The 14,761-nt window shown below is 40.8% G+C and overlaps 1 protein-coding gene across 1 annotated transcript in view; it reads left to right on the forward strand.

The window, feature by feature from the left end:
- The first annotated feature begins 2,008 nt into the window (after window positions 1–2,008).
- LOC110466163 (beta-1,3-glucan-binding protein-like) overlaps window positions 2,009–14,761 on the forward strand; it is a 19,470-nt gene continuing 6,717 nt past the window's right edge. The window contains exons 1-8 of the mRNA XM_021522513.1: window positions 2,009–2,069; window positions 6,236–6,306; window positions 6,877–6,951; window positions 11,487–11,553; window positions 12,787–12,960; window positions 13,237–13,314; window positions 13,532–13,646; window positions 14,042–14,110. Of these exons, the coding sequence (XP_021378188.1) occupies window positions 2,024–2,069; window positions 6,236–6,306; window positions 6,877–6,951; window positions 11,487–11,553; window positions 12,787–12,960; window positions 13,237–13,314; window positions 13,532–13,646; window positions 14,042–14,110 (695 nt within the window). The 5' untranslated portion in view covers window positions 2,009–2,023. The remainder of the gene's footprint in view (window positions 2,070–6,235; window positions 6,307–6,876; window positions 6,952–11,486; window positions 11,554–12,786; window positions 12,961–13,236; window positions 13,315–13,531; window positions 13,647–14,041; window positions 14,111–14,761) is intronic.

The following is a 14,761-nucleotide window of genomic DNA, read 5'->3' on the forward strand; positions in this document are numbered from 1 at the left end:
TATTGTTGAATAGACGGAAAGGTGCATAAAACCCGATGATTTATCATGTTCGAACGTTTGAGGAGTACTGTCAAATTTCAAATTAGATAATAGTAAGGTATAAATATTATGAATCGTGTCAAAAGAGATGAAACGTTGGAGCTGGGATCTCTTGTTTATTCAGTGAAATCGAAGCAGAGAGCCAAACAAAGTAAGCATTTTTAAAGGGCCATAAGGTCAATTCGTCAATTCAGGATTCATCAGTAGTAGCTAGATTTTCCCTTAAATCCCAGGCAACTAATTATGTCACAGAACAAGCACACAGTGTTGGGTTGGTTTTACATCTTTTATTGTCTGATCAACAAGAGACGGTCGTTGAGTGGGTTTTATAGCGAGACACATTGATAGAGAAAGCGTGGAGAATCAATTTTTTCAAACAGACACAAACAAATTCCACTGATATTGCACAGTAAATATACAGAATTCCAAGGTCAGATTTAAAAAGAAAATCATATCGCAGGTCTTGAGAAACATCGACAAACACAGACCCCACCAGACGACTTGTTTTAATTTACATTCTATTGTTTTTATATTGGATTTTCACCGCAACAATGTACATATCCTGTGTTCGGATGCATGGCTTTTTATCTTTGTGTATTGGCACCCTGTATACTATCATTGATATGGAAATCTACTAATGTTTGGAGAGGTCTGATATTTACATGTTATATAACATCATTGATGTGTTAGGCTCTGAATGTGGACTTTGGTCTGATATTCTCTGTCATGAAACGTTAGTTTTTGTATAAAACTATGAACGAATCTTGTACGGTATTGTTCTGTTGTTTGTATGTAAAAAGTAATTATAAAAATAGCCAATAATCATTTGTGAAAGTTCTAGAATGAAGAAGGGTTTTGCGACTGTCTTGCACTTTTTACATTGGATGTGTCATTTAACATACCAGACAATCAAAACACCATAGAAGATTTAAAAAAGCACACATATAAAGATTTCTTTTTACGTCAAATATTAAAATAAGTTAAAATAGAACATCCATGCCACAGCGTCGACAAATAAGACAAAACATACCACAGCGTCAACACGCAGAACTTAACATACCACAGCGTTAACACACAGAACTTAACATACCACAGCGTTAACACGCAGAACTTAACATACCACAGCGTCAACACACACAACTTAACATACCACAGCGTCAACACGCAGAACTTAACATACCACAGCGTCAACACGCAGAACTTAACATACCACAGCGTCAGCACACATAACTTAACATACCACTGCAACAACACACACAACTTAACTTACCACAGCGTCAACACACACACTTTAACATACATCAGCGTCAACACACACACCTTAACCTACCACAGCGACATACACAACTTAACTTACCACAGCGTCAACACACACAACTTAACATACCACCGCGACAACACACACAACTTAACATACCACCGCGTCAACACACACAACTTAACTTACCACAGCGTCAACACGCAGAACTTAACATACCACAGCGACATACACAACTTAACTTACCACAGCGTCAACACACACAACGTAACATACCACCGCGTCAACCCAAACAACTTAACATACCTCAGCGTCAACACACACAACTTAACATACCACCGCGTCAACACACACAACTTAACATACCACCGCGTCAACACAAACAACTTAACATACCTCAGCGTCAACACACACAACTTAACCTACCACAGCGTCAACACACACAACTTAACTTACCACAGCGTCAACACACACAACTTAACATACCACCGCGTCAACACACACAACTTAACATACCACCGCGTCAACACACACAACTTTTTTTTAATTTCCCCGGCAAGATTCGGCGAGAGAATACCTTTGTAAATGGGGTATTGATAATATATATTATATCACCAGACTGTGAGTCCAAGAGAAATTGAACGTGGTGAATTAACTGGGACATCTGTGGCGATTGCCGTGACCCCGGGGTCACACAATCAGTAAGTAGATGACGCCTTTATCAGTATGGAGCGCCACCTATTGTTAATGGTACTTATAACGTCCGCCAAAGGTAAGAATGGTTGTGTGCATTCTAAACAATGGTTTTCGGCAATATTCACATTACTGCAGCGTTATAAGGATTTCTAGGGGTTTATTTCAAGTAACTAGTAAAAAGTCCTGACCGCAAAAACAGCTGCAGTAAAATGACAGGTAACATTTAGACAAATGAGAAAGTCAACTGTTTTCAGTTGACAGGAAGTATCAGCCAAAGACTTGGATGATCAATCATGGTGTTCGTCTTCGTACGAGTTCGTGAATCATGACAGGGCTTTTTTATGAGGTATCTCCAATGACAAGTTCCTTTCTCAGGTAGCCCACATGACAAGCTTCATTTATGAGAAAGCCCACGCGACAGGCTCCTTTCTGAGGTAGCCCACGCGACAGGCTACTTTCTGAGGTAGACCGCATGACAGGCTACTTTCTGAGGTAGTCAACATGACAGGCTCCTGTCTGAGGTAGTCAACATGACAGGCTTCTTTCTGAGGTAGCCCACGCGACAGCCTCCTTACTGAGCTAGCCCACATGACAGGCTCCTTTCTGAGCTAGCCCACATGACAGGCTACTTTCTGAGGCAGCCCAAATGACAGGCTCCTTACTGAGGTAGCCCACATGACAGGCTACTTTCTGAGGTAGCCCACGCGACAGGCTACTTTCTGAGGTAGACCACATGACAGGCTACTTTCTGAGGGAGCCCACATGACAGGCTCCTTTCTGAGGTAGGCCACATGACAGGCTCCTTTCTGAGGTAGACTACATGACAGGCTCCTTTCTGAGGTAGCCCACGCGACAGGCTACTTTCTGAGGTAGCCCACGCGACAGGCTACTTTCTGAGGTAGACCACATGACAGGCTCCTGTCTGAGGTAGCCCACGCGACAGGCTCCTTTCTGAGCTAGCCCACGCGACAGGCTCCTTTCTGAGGTAGACCACATGACAGGCTACTTTCTGAGGAAGTCAACATGACAGGCTCCTTTCTGAGGGAGCTCACGCGACAGCCTCCTTACTGAGCTAGCCCACGCGACAGTCTCCTTTCTGAGGTAGCCCACGCGACAAGCTCCTTACTGAGCTAGCCCACATGACAGGCTACTGTCTGAGGGAGCCCACATGACAGGCTCCTTTCTGAGCTAGCCCACGCGACAGGCTCCTTTCTGAGGTAGCCCGCATGACAGGCTCCTTTCTGAGGTATTCAACATGACAGGCTCCTTTCTGAGGTAGACTACATGACAGGCTCCTTTCTGAGGTAGTCCACATGACAGGCTCCTTTCTGAGGTAGCCCTCGCGACAGGCTCCTTTCTGAGGTAGCCCCCGCGACAGGCTCCTTTCTGAGGTAGCCCGCATGACAGGCTCCTTTCTGAGGTAGTCAACATGACAGGCTCCTTTCTGAGGTAGCTCACGCGACAGCCTCCTTACTGAGCTAGCCCACGCGACAGGCTCCTTTCTGAGGTAGCCCACGCGACAGGCTCCTTACTGAGCTAGCCCACATGACAGGCTACTTTCTGAGGTAGCCCACATGACAGGCTACTTTCTGAGGCAGACCGCATGACAGGCTACTTTCCGAGGTAGACCGCATGACCGGCTCCTTTCTGAGGTAGACCACATGACAGACTCCTTACTGAGGTAGACCGCATGACAGGCTACTTTCTGAGGTAGACCGCATGACAGGCTACTTTCTGAGGTAGCCCACATGACAAGCTCCTTACTGAGGTAGACCACATGACAGGCTCCTTTCTGAGGTAGCCCACGCGACAGGCTCCTTACTGAGGTAGACCACATGACAGGCTCCTTACTGAGGTAGACCGCATGACAGGCTACTTTCTGAGGTAGACCGCATGACAGGCTCCTTTCTGAGGTAGACCACATGACAGGCTCCTTTCTGAGCTATCCCACATGAGAGGCTTCTTTCTGGGCTAGCCCACATGACAGGTCTCAGCCTTGTCCTTATCATTCTTCTATACATCATCATATCAGCAACAGCAAACATTTTGATTTATTCTTGGCAGACTTAGAAACTGCAACTGTTCTGCTGTTAACATCTTGAAAACTTAGAAAGAAACTATTTAATTCAGAAAAACACCTTTTATATCTGCATTATGTTTTGATCGGTGATCGATTGACAGCTAGTCATCGACCAGTCCCGTCACTGATCGGTTTCAACCAGTTGCAAACAGTACGCCGAAGTTGCAGATCACTCACTGACAAGTTCCAAATGCTTTCCTGATTGATCGGCGATCAAGTAGTTGCGCGAGTCTCAGCGATCGTCAGTCGGTCACAAATGAAAAAAAAAGTCACCAAGGGGTTGCATCACAGTCGCTTTGTCTGTGTAACTGCCGCATAAGACAGGACCCGTAAGAATAAACATTCAAACGTGTAAAGTAAACATTCAAACGAAAAATACTAAATAGGCTGACACGCAGTCTGTCTGGTTTGTTCGTTTTTTATTCTCTATGATATATGCATAAAGGATTTTGTTTGATTCTTTTAGTCATTAACATAAGGTCACACGGACAAGGATATTCCATAGCACACACGGCTACCTGTACGACAGTTTGAGCGGGGTTGTCTAGAACATTAGAACATATGGATCCCCAAATATTACGAATAAATGACCATGAACCGAGACGAAGATGCCCTATCAAATAGCATTGTATTCACCGACAAACTTTTTTAACAGCATTTTAAAGACAGGCGGCACACATTAATATGTATCATATAATGCACTGTGTTATCCAATGAATATACCAATGTCATATTTTTTGCGTTTTAACCCATGTAATACTATGACCTATCAGCCCTGTGATTGGTTGTAAATTTCAATTGTTTTAATTGTGACGTCACGCCTAGGACAAGTGCATGACGTCACAGACTTACGCACTGGAGTCAAAATGGCGGCTTTTTACACTTCAAGGTTGTATGGAAATGGTCGTTTTGCACGAACAAATGCCACAAACCTTGATTATGTGATAAACGTGATTCATTTTAGCTCGACAGAGGCTCGCTATATTGAAACATTCTTAGAATCGTTTCATAAATCTCCTATGAAATGGGAACTCATGATGTAAGATCCTATATGTAAGAGACGTCATAGAAACAAAACTGAAACTTGTGTATATCGAAGGTTTCTGGAGGGCAAAATACAGCCATAGATTGTATGTAATGAGTACTTTTTTAAAAAATTATTTGTAATCATTAAAATAAAGTCTAAAGAACATAATAAATCAAAATACATGGCTGCAGTATGTAACCGTATCATTTTTTGTACACTGGTATCCGGTTTGGACACTCAGGAAAAATGACCTTGAGCGGGGAAATGTGCCTAATAATATTCCTGATAAAAACATGGTTTTATAGAAAATATTTTTTTGAGCATGTTTTGATGTCAGAGGACATGCATCATTTATATGTATGTGATACATTATCAATTTAGATGTCTTAACAAAACACAAAATTGTAATTTTGCGTACATTGCAGGTCTCATCGTAATGGTCATTATCATGATCCTTAAATCTGTAAGACCAGGGCCCGTATTCATGAAACCATTCTCATGCTCAAGCGTGTACTTTGTGCTCAAACCTAATTTCTTGTTCTGGTTATAAATCAATAAAAAAAATCTGGTTTTTTTCAATGATTTGGAAAACATTTGAAGAGTCTTAAAACCGAATAATGTTTGCAGTGTTTACATTTAACTGTTTGGTCGTTCAACACGATTAAAGCAAGTTACAAGAAAGTCGGTTTGAGCACAGAATCTGTGTTTGAGCATGAGAAATGTTCATTAATTCGGGCCCTGGTAGAGCGCATGTTATTTGGGAAACCGTTAAGATGATATTCGAGGCGTTTCAAAGCTTGCTTTATATATCGAACCAATGTTTGGTCTGTAAGTGGCATCACTGGTGTAATATATGTTGTCAAACTCTGCTGAAATCCCTCATTTTTATTTTAATCTCTTGTATTTCGTCAGCATCCCAATCTATCGGAGCAGTGCCTAAAGGTTCCTGCTCAAGCTATGATCGACACATTGTCCACGTTTTGAGCATTCAGCGCTTCCCATAGCTATGCCGTACCGGAGCGAATACAAGTTGTCAACACACATCAGTACATCGTTATCAACACCAATTCCAACGATTCCATGATATCACAGATTCCGTGTTCAGAGTCTGATCATGTTTTTATATCTTTTGTAGCCTTTCGAGATGATTTCAACACATGGAATGCCAGTTCCTACAGCATCGAAGTGTCTGCTTGGGGCGGAGGGGTAAGTTTAGAATAAACCCCGCTGACTGGAATCCGGCTAAGTCAAATGACAATCTTAAACAGAAAAGAATCACCTTCTCCACCAGCTGTTTCCTTATCTTTACTGCGAAATAAATTTCACGAGATACATAAATGCATCACAGTTCGAGATCACGTTTTGAAGATCAAGATAAAAACATACAGTTTATTAATTATATATATACCATATATACGAAACAAAAAAATAAATTTGTCACTTGAGCGAAATCAGCCGTGGGTATCCGACGATGTGCTAAGCGAAGTTCAATATTTCCGCCATTCCCCCACTAAATAAATAAATAAATTAAATAATTGAAAAAATAGAGAATAAATAAATAATATTGTATCTGTGTAATAAATTACTAGACATGACAAGCCCTGCTTTTCTTTACAGATATCATTCAATTTACCATATACAGATGTTAACAGTCGTTTTTCCATCGAATGAAATCGTTACCACAAGAGACAAAAGGCTATAATTTCGATCTTTTTATTTTGTTTTAACAATGTATAATAATAAGATATTGACGTGACGGAGTGTTATTTTTTGCAGAATAACGAGTTTCAAGCGTACACAAACGACCCCAGTAACATCTACGTCAAGGGAGGTAACCTCTACCTCCGTCCTGTAAGTACATACCTCTACCTCAGACCTGTAAGTACCTACCTTTATCTCAGACCTGTAAGTATGTCTGTCAAGGGAGGTAACCTCTACCTCCGTCCTGTAAGTACCTACCTTTACCTCCGTCCTGTAAGTACCTACCTTTACCTCAGACCTGTAAGAGAATGTCTGTCAAGGGAGATAACCTCTACCTCCGTCCTGTAAGTACCTACCTTTACCCCAGACCTGTAAGAGAATGTCTGTCAAGGGAGGTAACCTCTACCTCCGTCCTGTAAGTACCTACCTCTACCTCAGACCTGTAAGCATGTCTGTCAAGGGAGGTAACCACTACCTCCGTCCTGTAAGTACCTACCTCTACCTGAGACCAGTAAGTATGTCTGTCAAGGGAGGTAACTCTACCTCCGTCCTGTAAGTACATACCTCTACCTGAGACCAGTAAGTATGTCTGTCAATGGAGGTAACCTCTACCTCCGTCCTGTACGTACCTACCTTTACCTCAGACCTGTAAGTATGAGTGTCAAGGGAGGTAACCTCTACTCCGTCCTGTAAGTACCTACCTCTACCTCAGACCTGTAAGTATGCCTGTCAAGGGAGGTAACCTCTACCTCCGTCCTGTAAGAACCTACCTCTACCTCAGACCTGTAAGTATGTCTGACAAGGGAGGTAACCTCTACCTCCGTCCTGTAAGTAACTACCTCTACCTCAGACCTGTAAGTATGTCTGACAAGGGAGGTAACCTCTACCTCCGTCCTGTATAAGTATGTCTGTCAAGGGAGGGAACCTCTACCTCCGTCCTGTAAGTACCTACCTTAACCTAAGACCTGTAAGAGAATGTCTGCCAAGGGAGGTAACCTCTCCTCCGTCCTGTAAGTACCTACCTCTACCTCAGACCTGTAAGTATGCCTGTCAAGGGAGGTAACCTCTACCTCCGTCCTGTAAGTACCTACCTTAACCTAAGACCTGTAAGAGAATGTCTGCCAAGGGAGGTAACCTCTACTCCGTCCTGTAAGTACCTACCTTTAGACAGGTTACCCCTATCTCCGACCTGTAAGTATGTCTGTCAAGGGAGGTAACCTCTACCTCCGTCCTGTATAAGTATGTCTGTCAAGGGAGGTAACCTCTACCTCTGTCTTGTACGACCTACACTTAGACAGGTAACCCCTACCTCAGGCTTTAAGTATCAACATCAAGGGCGGTACTTTCTTTTTCGCTTTTTGGATTAAACGGTATTTGGCGTATTGTACAAAGATATGAAAACGTATGACATTCTTTTTATTATAACAGATTGTTGATGTGGTATCACACATACTTAAAAACAATTGACATACATGTTGGATGGGACAGTTCCATCAGAGATACACATCGTATTAGTATGTCCAGCGCCTGTGGATATTCACAACATGGTGTATGCACATCGTATTAGTATGTTCAGCGCCTGTGGATATTCACAACATAGTGTATACACATCGTATTAGTATGTCCAGCGCCTGTAGATTTTTCCACAACATAGTGTATACATATCGTATAAGTATGTCCAGCGCCTGTAGATATTTCCACAACATAGTGTAAGTGTATACATATCGTATAAGTATGTCCAGCGCCTGTGGATATTTCCACAACATAGTGTATACACATCGTATTAGTATGTCCAGCGCCTGTAGATATTTCCACAACATGTGTATACATATCGTATTAGTATGTCCAGCGCCTGTAGATATTTCCACAACATAGTGTATGCACATCGTATTAGTATGTCCAGCGCCTGTGGATATTTCCACAACATAGTGTATACACATCGTATTAGTATGTTCACCGCCTGTAGATATTTCAACAACATAGTGTATACACATCGTATTAGTATGTCCAGCGCCTGTAGATATTTCCACAACATAGTGTATACACATCGTATTAGTATGTTCAGCGCCTGTAGATATTTCCACAACATAGTGTATACACATCGTATTAGTATGTCCAGCGCCTGTAGATATTTCCACAACATAGTGTATACACATCGTATTAGTATGTTCAGCGCCTGTAGATATTTCCACAACATAGTGTATACACATCGTATTAGTATGTTCAGCGCCTGTAGATATTTCCACAACATAGTGTATACACATCGTATTAGTATGTCCAGCGCCTGTAGATATTTCCACAACATAGTGTATACACATCGTATTAGTATGTTCAGCGCCTGTAGATATTTCCACAACATAGTGTATACACATCGTATTAGTATGTTCAGCGCCTGTAGATATTTCCACAACATAGTGTATACACATCGTATTAGTATGTTCAGCGCCTGTAGATATTTCCACAACATAGTGTATACACATCGTATTAGTATGTCCAGCGCCTGTAGATATTTCCACAACATAGTGTATACACATCGTATTAGTATGTTCAGCGCCTGTAGATATTTCCACAACATAGTGTATACACATCGTATTAGTATGTCCAGCGCCTGTAGATATTTCCACAACATAGTGTATACACATCGTATTAGTATGTCCAGCGCCTGTAGATATTTCCACAACATAGTGTATACACATCGTATTAGTATGTTCAGCGCCTGTAGATATTTCCACAACATAGTGTATACACATCGTATTAGTATGTTCAGCGCCTGTAGATATTTCCACAACATAGTGTATACACATCGTATTAGTATGTTCAGCGCCTGTAGATATTTCCACAACATAGTGTATACACATCGTATTAGTATGTTCAGCGCCTGTAGATATTTCCACAACATAGTGTATACACATCGTATTAGTATGTTCAGCGCCTGTAGATATTTCCACAACATAGTGTATACACATCGTATTAGTATGTTCAGCGCCTGTAGATATTTCCACAACATAGTGTATACACATCGTATTAGTATGTTACAGCGCCTGTAGATATTTCCACAACATAGTGTATACACATCGTATTAGCATGTCCAGCGCCCGTAGATATTTCCACAACATACTGTATACACATCGTATTAGTATGTCAAGCGCCTGTAGATATTTCCACAGCATGTGTATACATATCGTATTAGTATGTCCAGCGCCTGTGGATATTTCCACAACATAGTGTATACACATCGTATTAGTATGTCCAGCGCATGTAGATATTTCCACAACATAGTATATACACATCGTATTAGTATGTTCAGCGCCTGTAGATATTTCCACAACACAGTGTATACACATCGAATAAGTAAGTCCAGCGCCTGTGGATATTGCCACAAAATAATGTATACACGTCGTAGTAGTATGTCCAGCGCCTGTGGATATTGCCACAACATAATGTATACATATCGTATTAGTATGTCCAGCGCCTGTAGATATTTCCCCAACATAGTGTATACACATCATATTAGTATGTCCAGCGCCTGTGTATATTACCACAACATAGTGTATCCACAGCGTATTAGTATGTCCAGCGCCTGTAGATATTTGCACAAAATAGGGTATACACATCGTATTGGTATGTGCAGCGCATGTAGATATTTCCACAACATGGTGTATACACATCGTATTAGGATGTCCAGCGCCTGTGGATATTTCCACCACATAATGTATCCACGTCGTATTAGTATGTCCAGCACCTGTGGATATTTCCACAATATAGTGTATACACCTCGTATTAGCATGTCCAGCACCTGTTGATATTTCCCCAACATAGTGTATACACATCGGATTAGTATGTCCAGCGCATGTAGATATTTCCACAAAATAGTATATACACATCGTATTAGTATAGCCAGCACCTGTTGATATTTCCCCAACATAGTGTATACACATCGTATTAGTATGTCCAGCACCTGTTGATATTTCCACAACATAGTGTATACACATCGTATTGTTGTATTCCTGTTTAAATAGACATGGAAAATGCATAAATAGCTGAAAATACTGATTGATTAAACGACATGATTTAAGTAAAGATGTTGTCTGAAAACTGTACATTTGACAATATAAAATTTCGGATATTTTGTACAGCCATTTTCTAAAATTACAATCTCCACAAATCCGGATATTATGTAATAATTTGCTTTGTGAGTTGGTCTTGCTAAAACAATAAAATAGATACATGCCTCTATAACTTCTGTGTTTAATTTGTCTGATTGCTACAGTATGACACAATAACGTAGTCGTACTGACGCTGATTATTATATTGAGAAAATTAAGTTAAATACTACCACTGGTTACTTAATATGACATTATTTCGGTTTCATTGAATTACCTATGGCTAAATATTTTTTCTCAATTCTTTCAGAGACTGAAATTTTATTTCTGCGTTGCTCATATGAATACAAATATTCTGCATCAAATTAAAGAGTGTTTTTACCTTTGAAATGAATAAAGCTTCCGACATCTATCTACAGATTATAAACTTTCGTATGCATGATCTAATCAGTCATTAATTGTTTACTTTTGCAAATATTAATCCCCATTAAAATATCACATCTCCTACAGAAAAGAAGATATGTCATTAATATTAGTTTTTTTCTTCTTCGATTAAAATCAGTTTCTTTCTGAATTTTGCAGACGTTTACGGTAGACAATCCCCATTTTGACGAAGCCAAACTGTACAATGGCGAGATGGATTTGCGCAGTAAGTTACACATACACTTCGTTGCCTTTCACATTACAGTAACACTGGAGTACGTTAATTACTACACATTAGATTTCCTTATATATTTGGCACCATTGCCCTTTTAACAGATATGGTCATTTGAGGACAAGCCAGGTATGGCTTTAAGTCTTCGCTATATGCACGATTACTGCAACATGTATACAGATACTTATTGTGAGACTCATGAGGTTTTCAATACATGCCATACCTAGGCAACTGTACAAGTACAAATCTTCATAGCGGGGCAACCGGTAACCTGTACTTAAAAGTACCTCTTTCATGTCGTACCCAGTGAGACTCGCCGAACAGCAAAACAATATGAAGAACCTTTTGATTGGGGTTTCGTATCGCATGCTTAAAGATACCGATTCTTGAAGGATGCGTACTTTCATCCATTTTGGTCAAATTTCACCAATCATTTGCTTGGACAAAGACTGATTTATCCTCACACCGGAATGTAAGTATACGCCCCCTAAGGTACCACGTGACTTATGATTCAGAAACTTGTGTCTCGGAAACGGCGTATTCACCTAACTTTTATCACATATAAACAAAAGATTAAATGTGACTCTCATTATGATATGGTCAGCAACAAGTCATACATTGTGGACGTGATAACTATAACACGTGCAAACTGTAAGGGAAAGATGACGGTAATCAGAGGCAAATAATGGCGAATCGTCAAAGTCAATGTATGACGGATACTTTCCGATTGTTTCTGATTAACATTTGTCATCTGGCGGAGCTGGCACCCATAGCAAACATTGTTCTTGCAGAAAAGGCTGTTCCACCATAAGTTTTACCAGTTTATGGACGATTATCTATGAATCAAAACAAACTATACTTAAAATTGAGATATAACTGTTGTTTTGAAGTATGCAGCCTCCTAACTGACACAGGGGCCGCGGTGGCCAAGTGGTTAAGGCATCTTACATTCTGCTACCACTGGGTCGCGGGTTCGAGGCCTACGTGGGACAGTCGCGAGGTACTGGCCGTAGGTCGGTTGGTTTTTCTCCGGGAACTCCGGCTTTTCTCCACCTCCAAAACCTGGCACGTCCTTAAATGACCATAGCTGTTTATAGGACGTAAACCACAACCAAACCAAACCAAACCAAACTTAACTGACATCGCTATAAAGAGGCTACACACGGAGATGAAACTGTATTTATTTGATGTTATATTGAAGATAAGTCTAAAGTAACATTTCCTCAGGTCTGTGGCAAACCTGTACGTTCTCCGGCTTCGACGGATGCCACAAGACGGCCAATGGTCACGGCGAAATACTACCGCCAGTCCTGTCCGGCAAGATCACAACCAACTTCGCCTTTACCTATGGCCGCGTGAACGTTCGCGCCAAAATACCGAAAGGCGATTGGATATGGCCAGGTGATTTCTTAAAGCTGGAATCAAAATCATTTTATCAAACAAGTTTAAAATCCGTTACAGCAGTGTTGGTTTATTTTACAGTAACAAGCGCTTTGTAAACTATGTAACTCGACACATAATTCATCATTATACATGTATTTGGGTATCTTTTTAATGCTACACTCCCGATTCTGTCTTCGTGTATTAACAAAGAGTGTTGGTTTCATCCTTTAGTTTATAGAATAATCACGTGACATTTTTCTTTCTATTTTTAACACCGTTGTTACTAACCTCCAGCGATATGGCTGATACCCAGCGACTCTCATTACGGTGGATGGCCGAGGTCGGGAGATATTGACATCATAGAATCTAGAGGTATGACGTCACATACAACATTCAAATCAAATATTACATTTGCAATGTGTAATTCATGGGGGGGGGGGAGATAGAAATACAATTTTGACTTTATAGAATTCAGATAAATTACGTCACATTGAATATTTTACGTCATAAAATACAGAGGTACATGTTCCTGTATGACGTCACATTATCACTGCAATGAAGCTACTTGATATATACGTTTGCTTACCAGGAAATACCAAGGCTGTCATAAATGGCGTCAACCAAGGTGTTAACCAGCTGGTGTCCAAGCTAAACTGGGGCCCGGACTACAGACACAATGCGGCGGACAAAACCACTGAATATGCGTAGGTAAAACACCATACAGAACCAATACATAATAGACCACACAGAAACGCGACAAGCAGAAAATATACCATACATAACCACGACCTACACACTAGACCAACACATATACAAACAGGTAACGCTGGATGATAAGAAATATTATTCCGTCTTCAGTGTTTTTTGTAAATTATTAGTTCATTTGTTCTATACATATATAATGTCATTCCAATAGTCGACAGCTGTACAATATTCAAACGATTTTATTGGGATCATTGCTGTTTTATTGTTGACCCGTTTGTTACCGACCTAACTCGTGTTAGACATGGAATGTTCATATCTGGTTACACAACATCAGTAATAGCCAGTGTTTAGCGTTATAGTTGACTTATTCGTCAGTTTGAACTTTTGTCCCCAGGAGGAAGTCGGTCGGGGACTGGCATGGCTGGCACACCTACTCCATGGAATGGACACCTGACCACATCATGTACGTCAGGGTGTCTGTATTTGTTCGTCACCGCGGTATTTGAAAGTTTATTCAAATACAAAAGTTAATAGTTGGATTTATATAAAAGTTTAAAACAGAACACACCGTGACATTTGTCGGCTGGACGTAACCCGCAATGCTCCGTGTTCATTACGCTTCTACAGCGTTTATACCAGCTGGAACGTCACAATATTTGGTAAGGTGTATGTTAATAACATGTTTATTGCATTAGGAGCTTCCTAGTGACTAAAATACTTCGAAAAGTATGTTTTAACTGAATATGGACAGTTCCTTTGTGTGTCCGTAGTGTGTTCACATACCGTGACGACATCGCTCACTCACACCTGGACACTTTATTATAGGTGCTCTATTGTTCACTGCAATCCGTACAGGTGTACTGAGAAATAATCACTCGCACACGCTGTGATCGCTGTGCCAATATAGCAATTTGGAACTCATCTGTGTATTATTCGGACATTAAATCTATTGCTATTTATCACCAGTATGGATTTATCAGAAAATGATGAATCCCCCGTGTATACTGAATTGACTAATGTTGAACCCCTTACCTGCACTTGGCATAATGGACAAGTCGAGGAATCATTCTCATACACCCCCTCATCGCAAGTCGTAGAAACGCTGTACACAGAA

The sequence above is a fragment of the Mizuhopecten yessoensis genome, unplaced genomic scaffold (genome assembly GCF_002113885.1).
Source record: "Mizuhopecten yessoensis strain PY_sf001 unplaced genomic scaffold, ASM211388v2 scaffold11121, whole genome shotgun sequence".
In the NCBI taxonomy this organism is placed as follows: domain Eukaryota; kingdom Metazoa; phylum Mollusca; class Bivalvia; order Pectinida; family Pectinidae; genus Mizuhopecten; species Mizuhopecten yessoensis.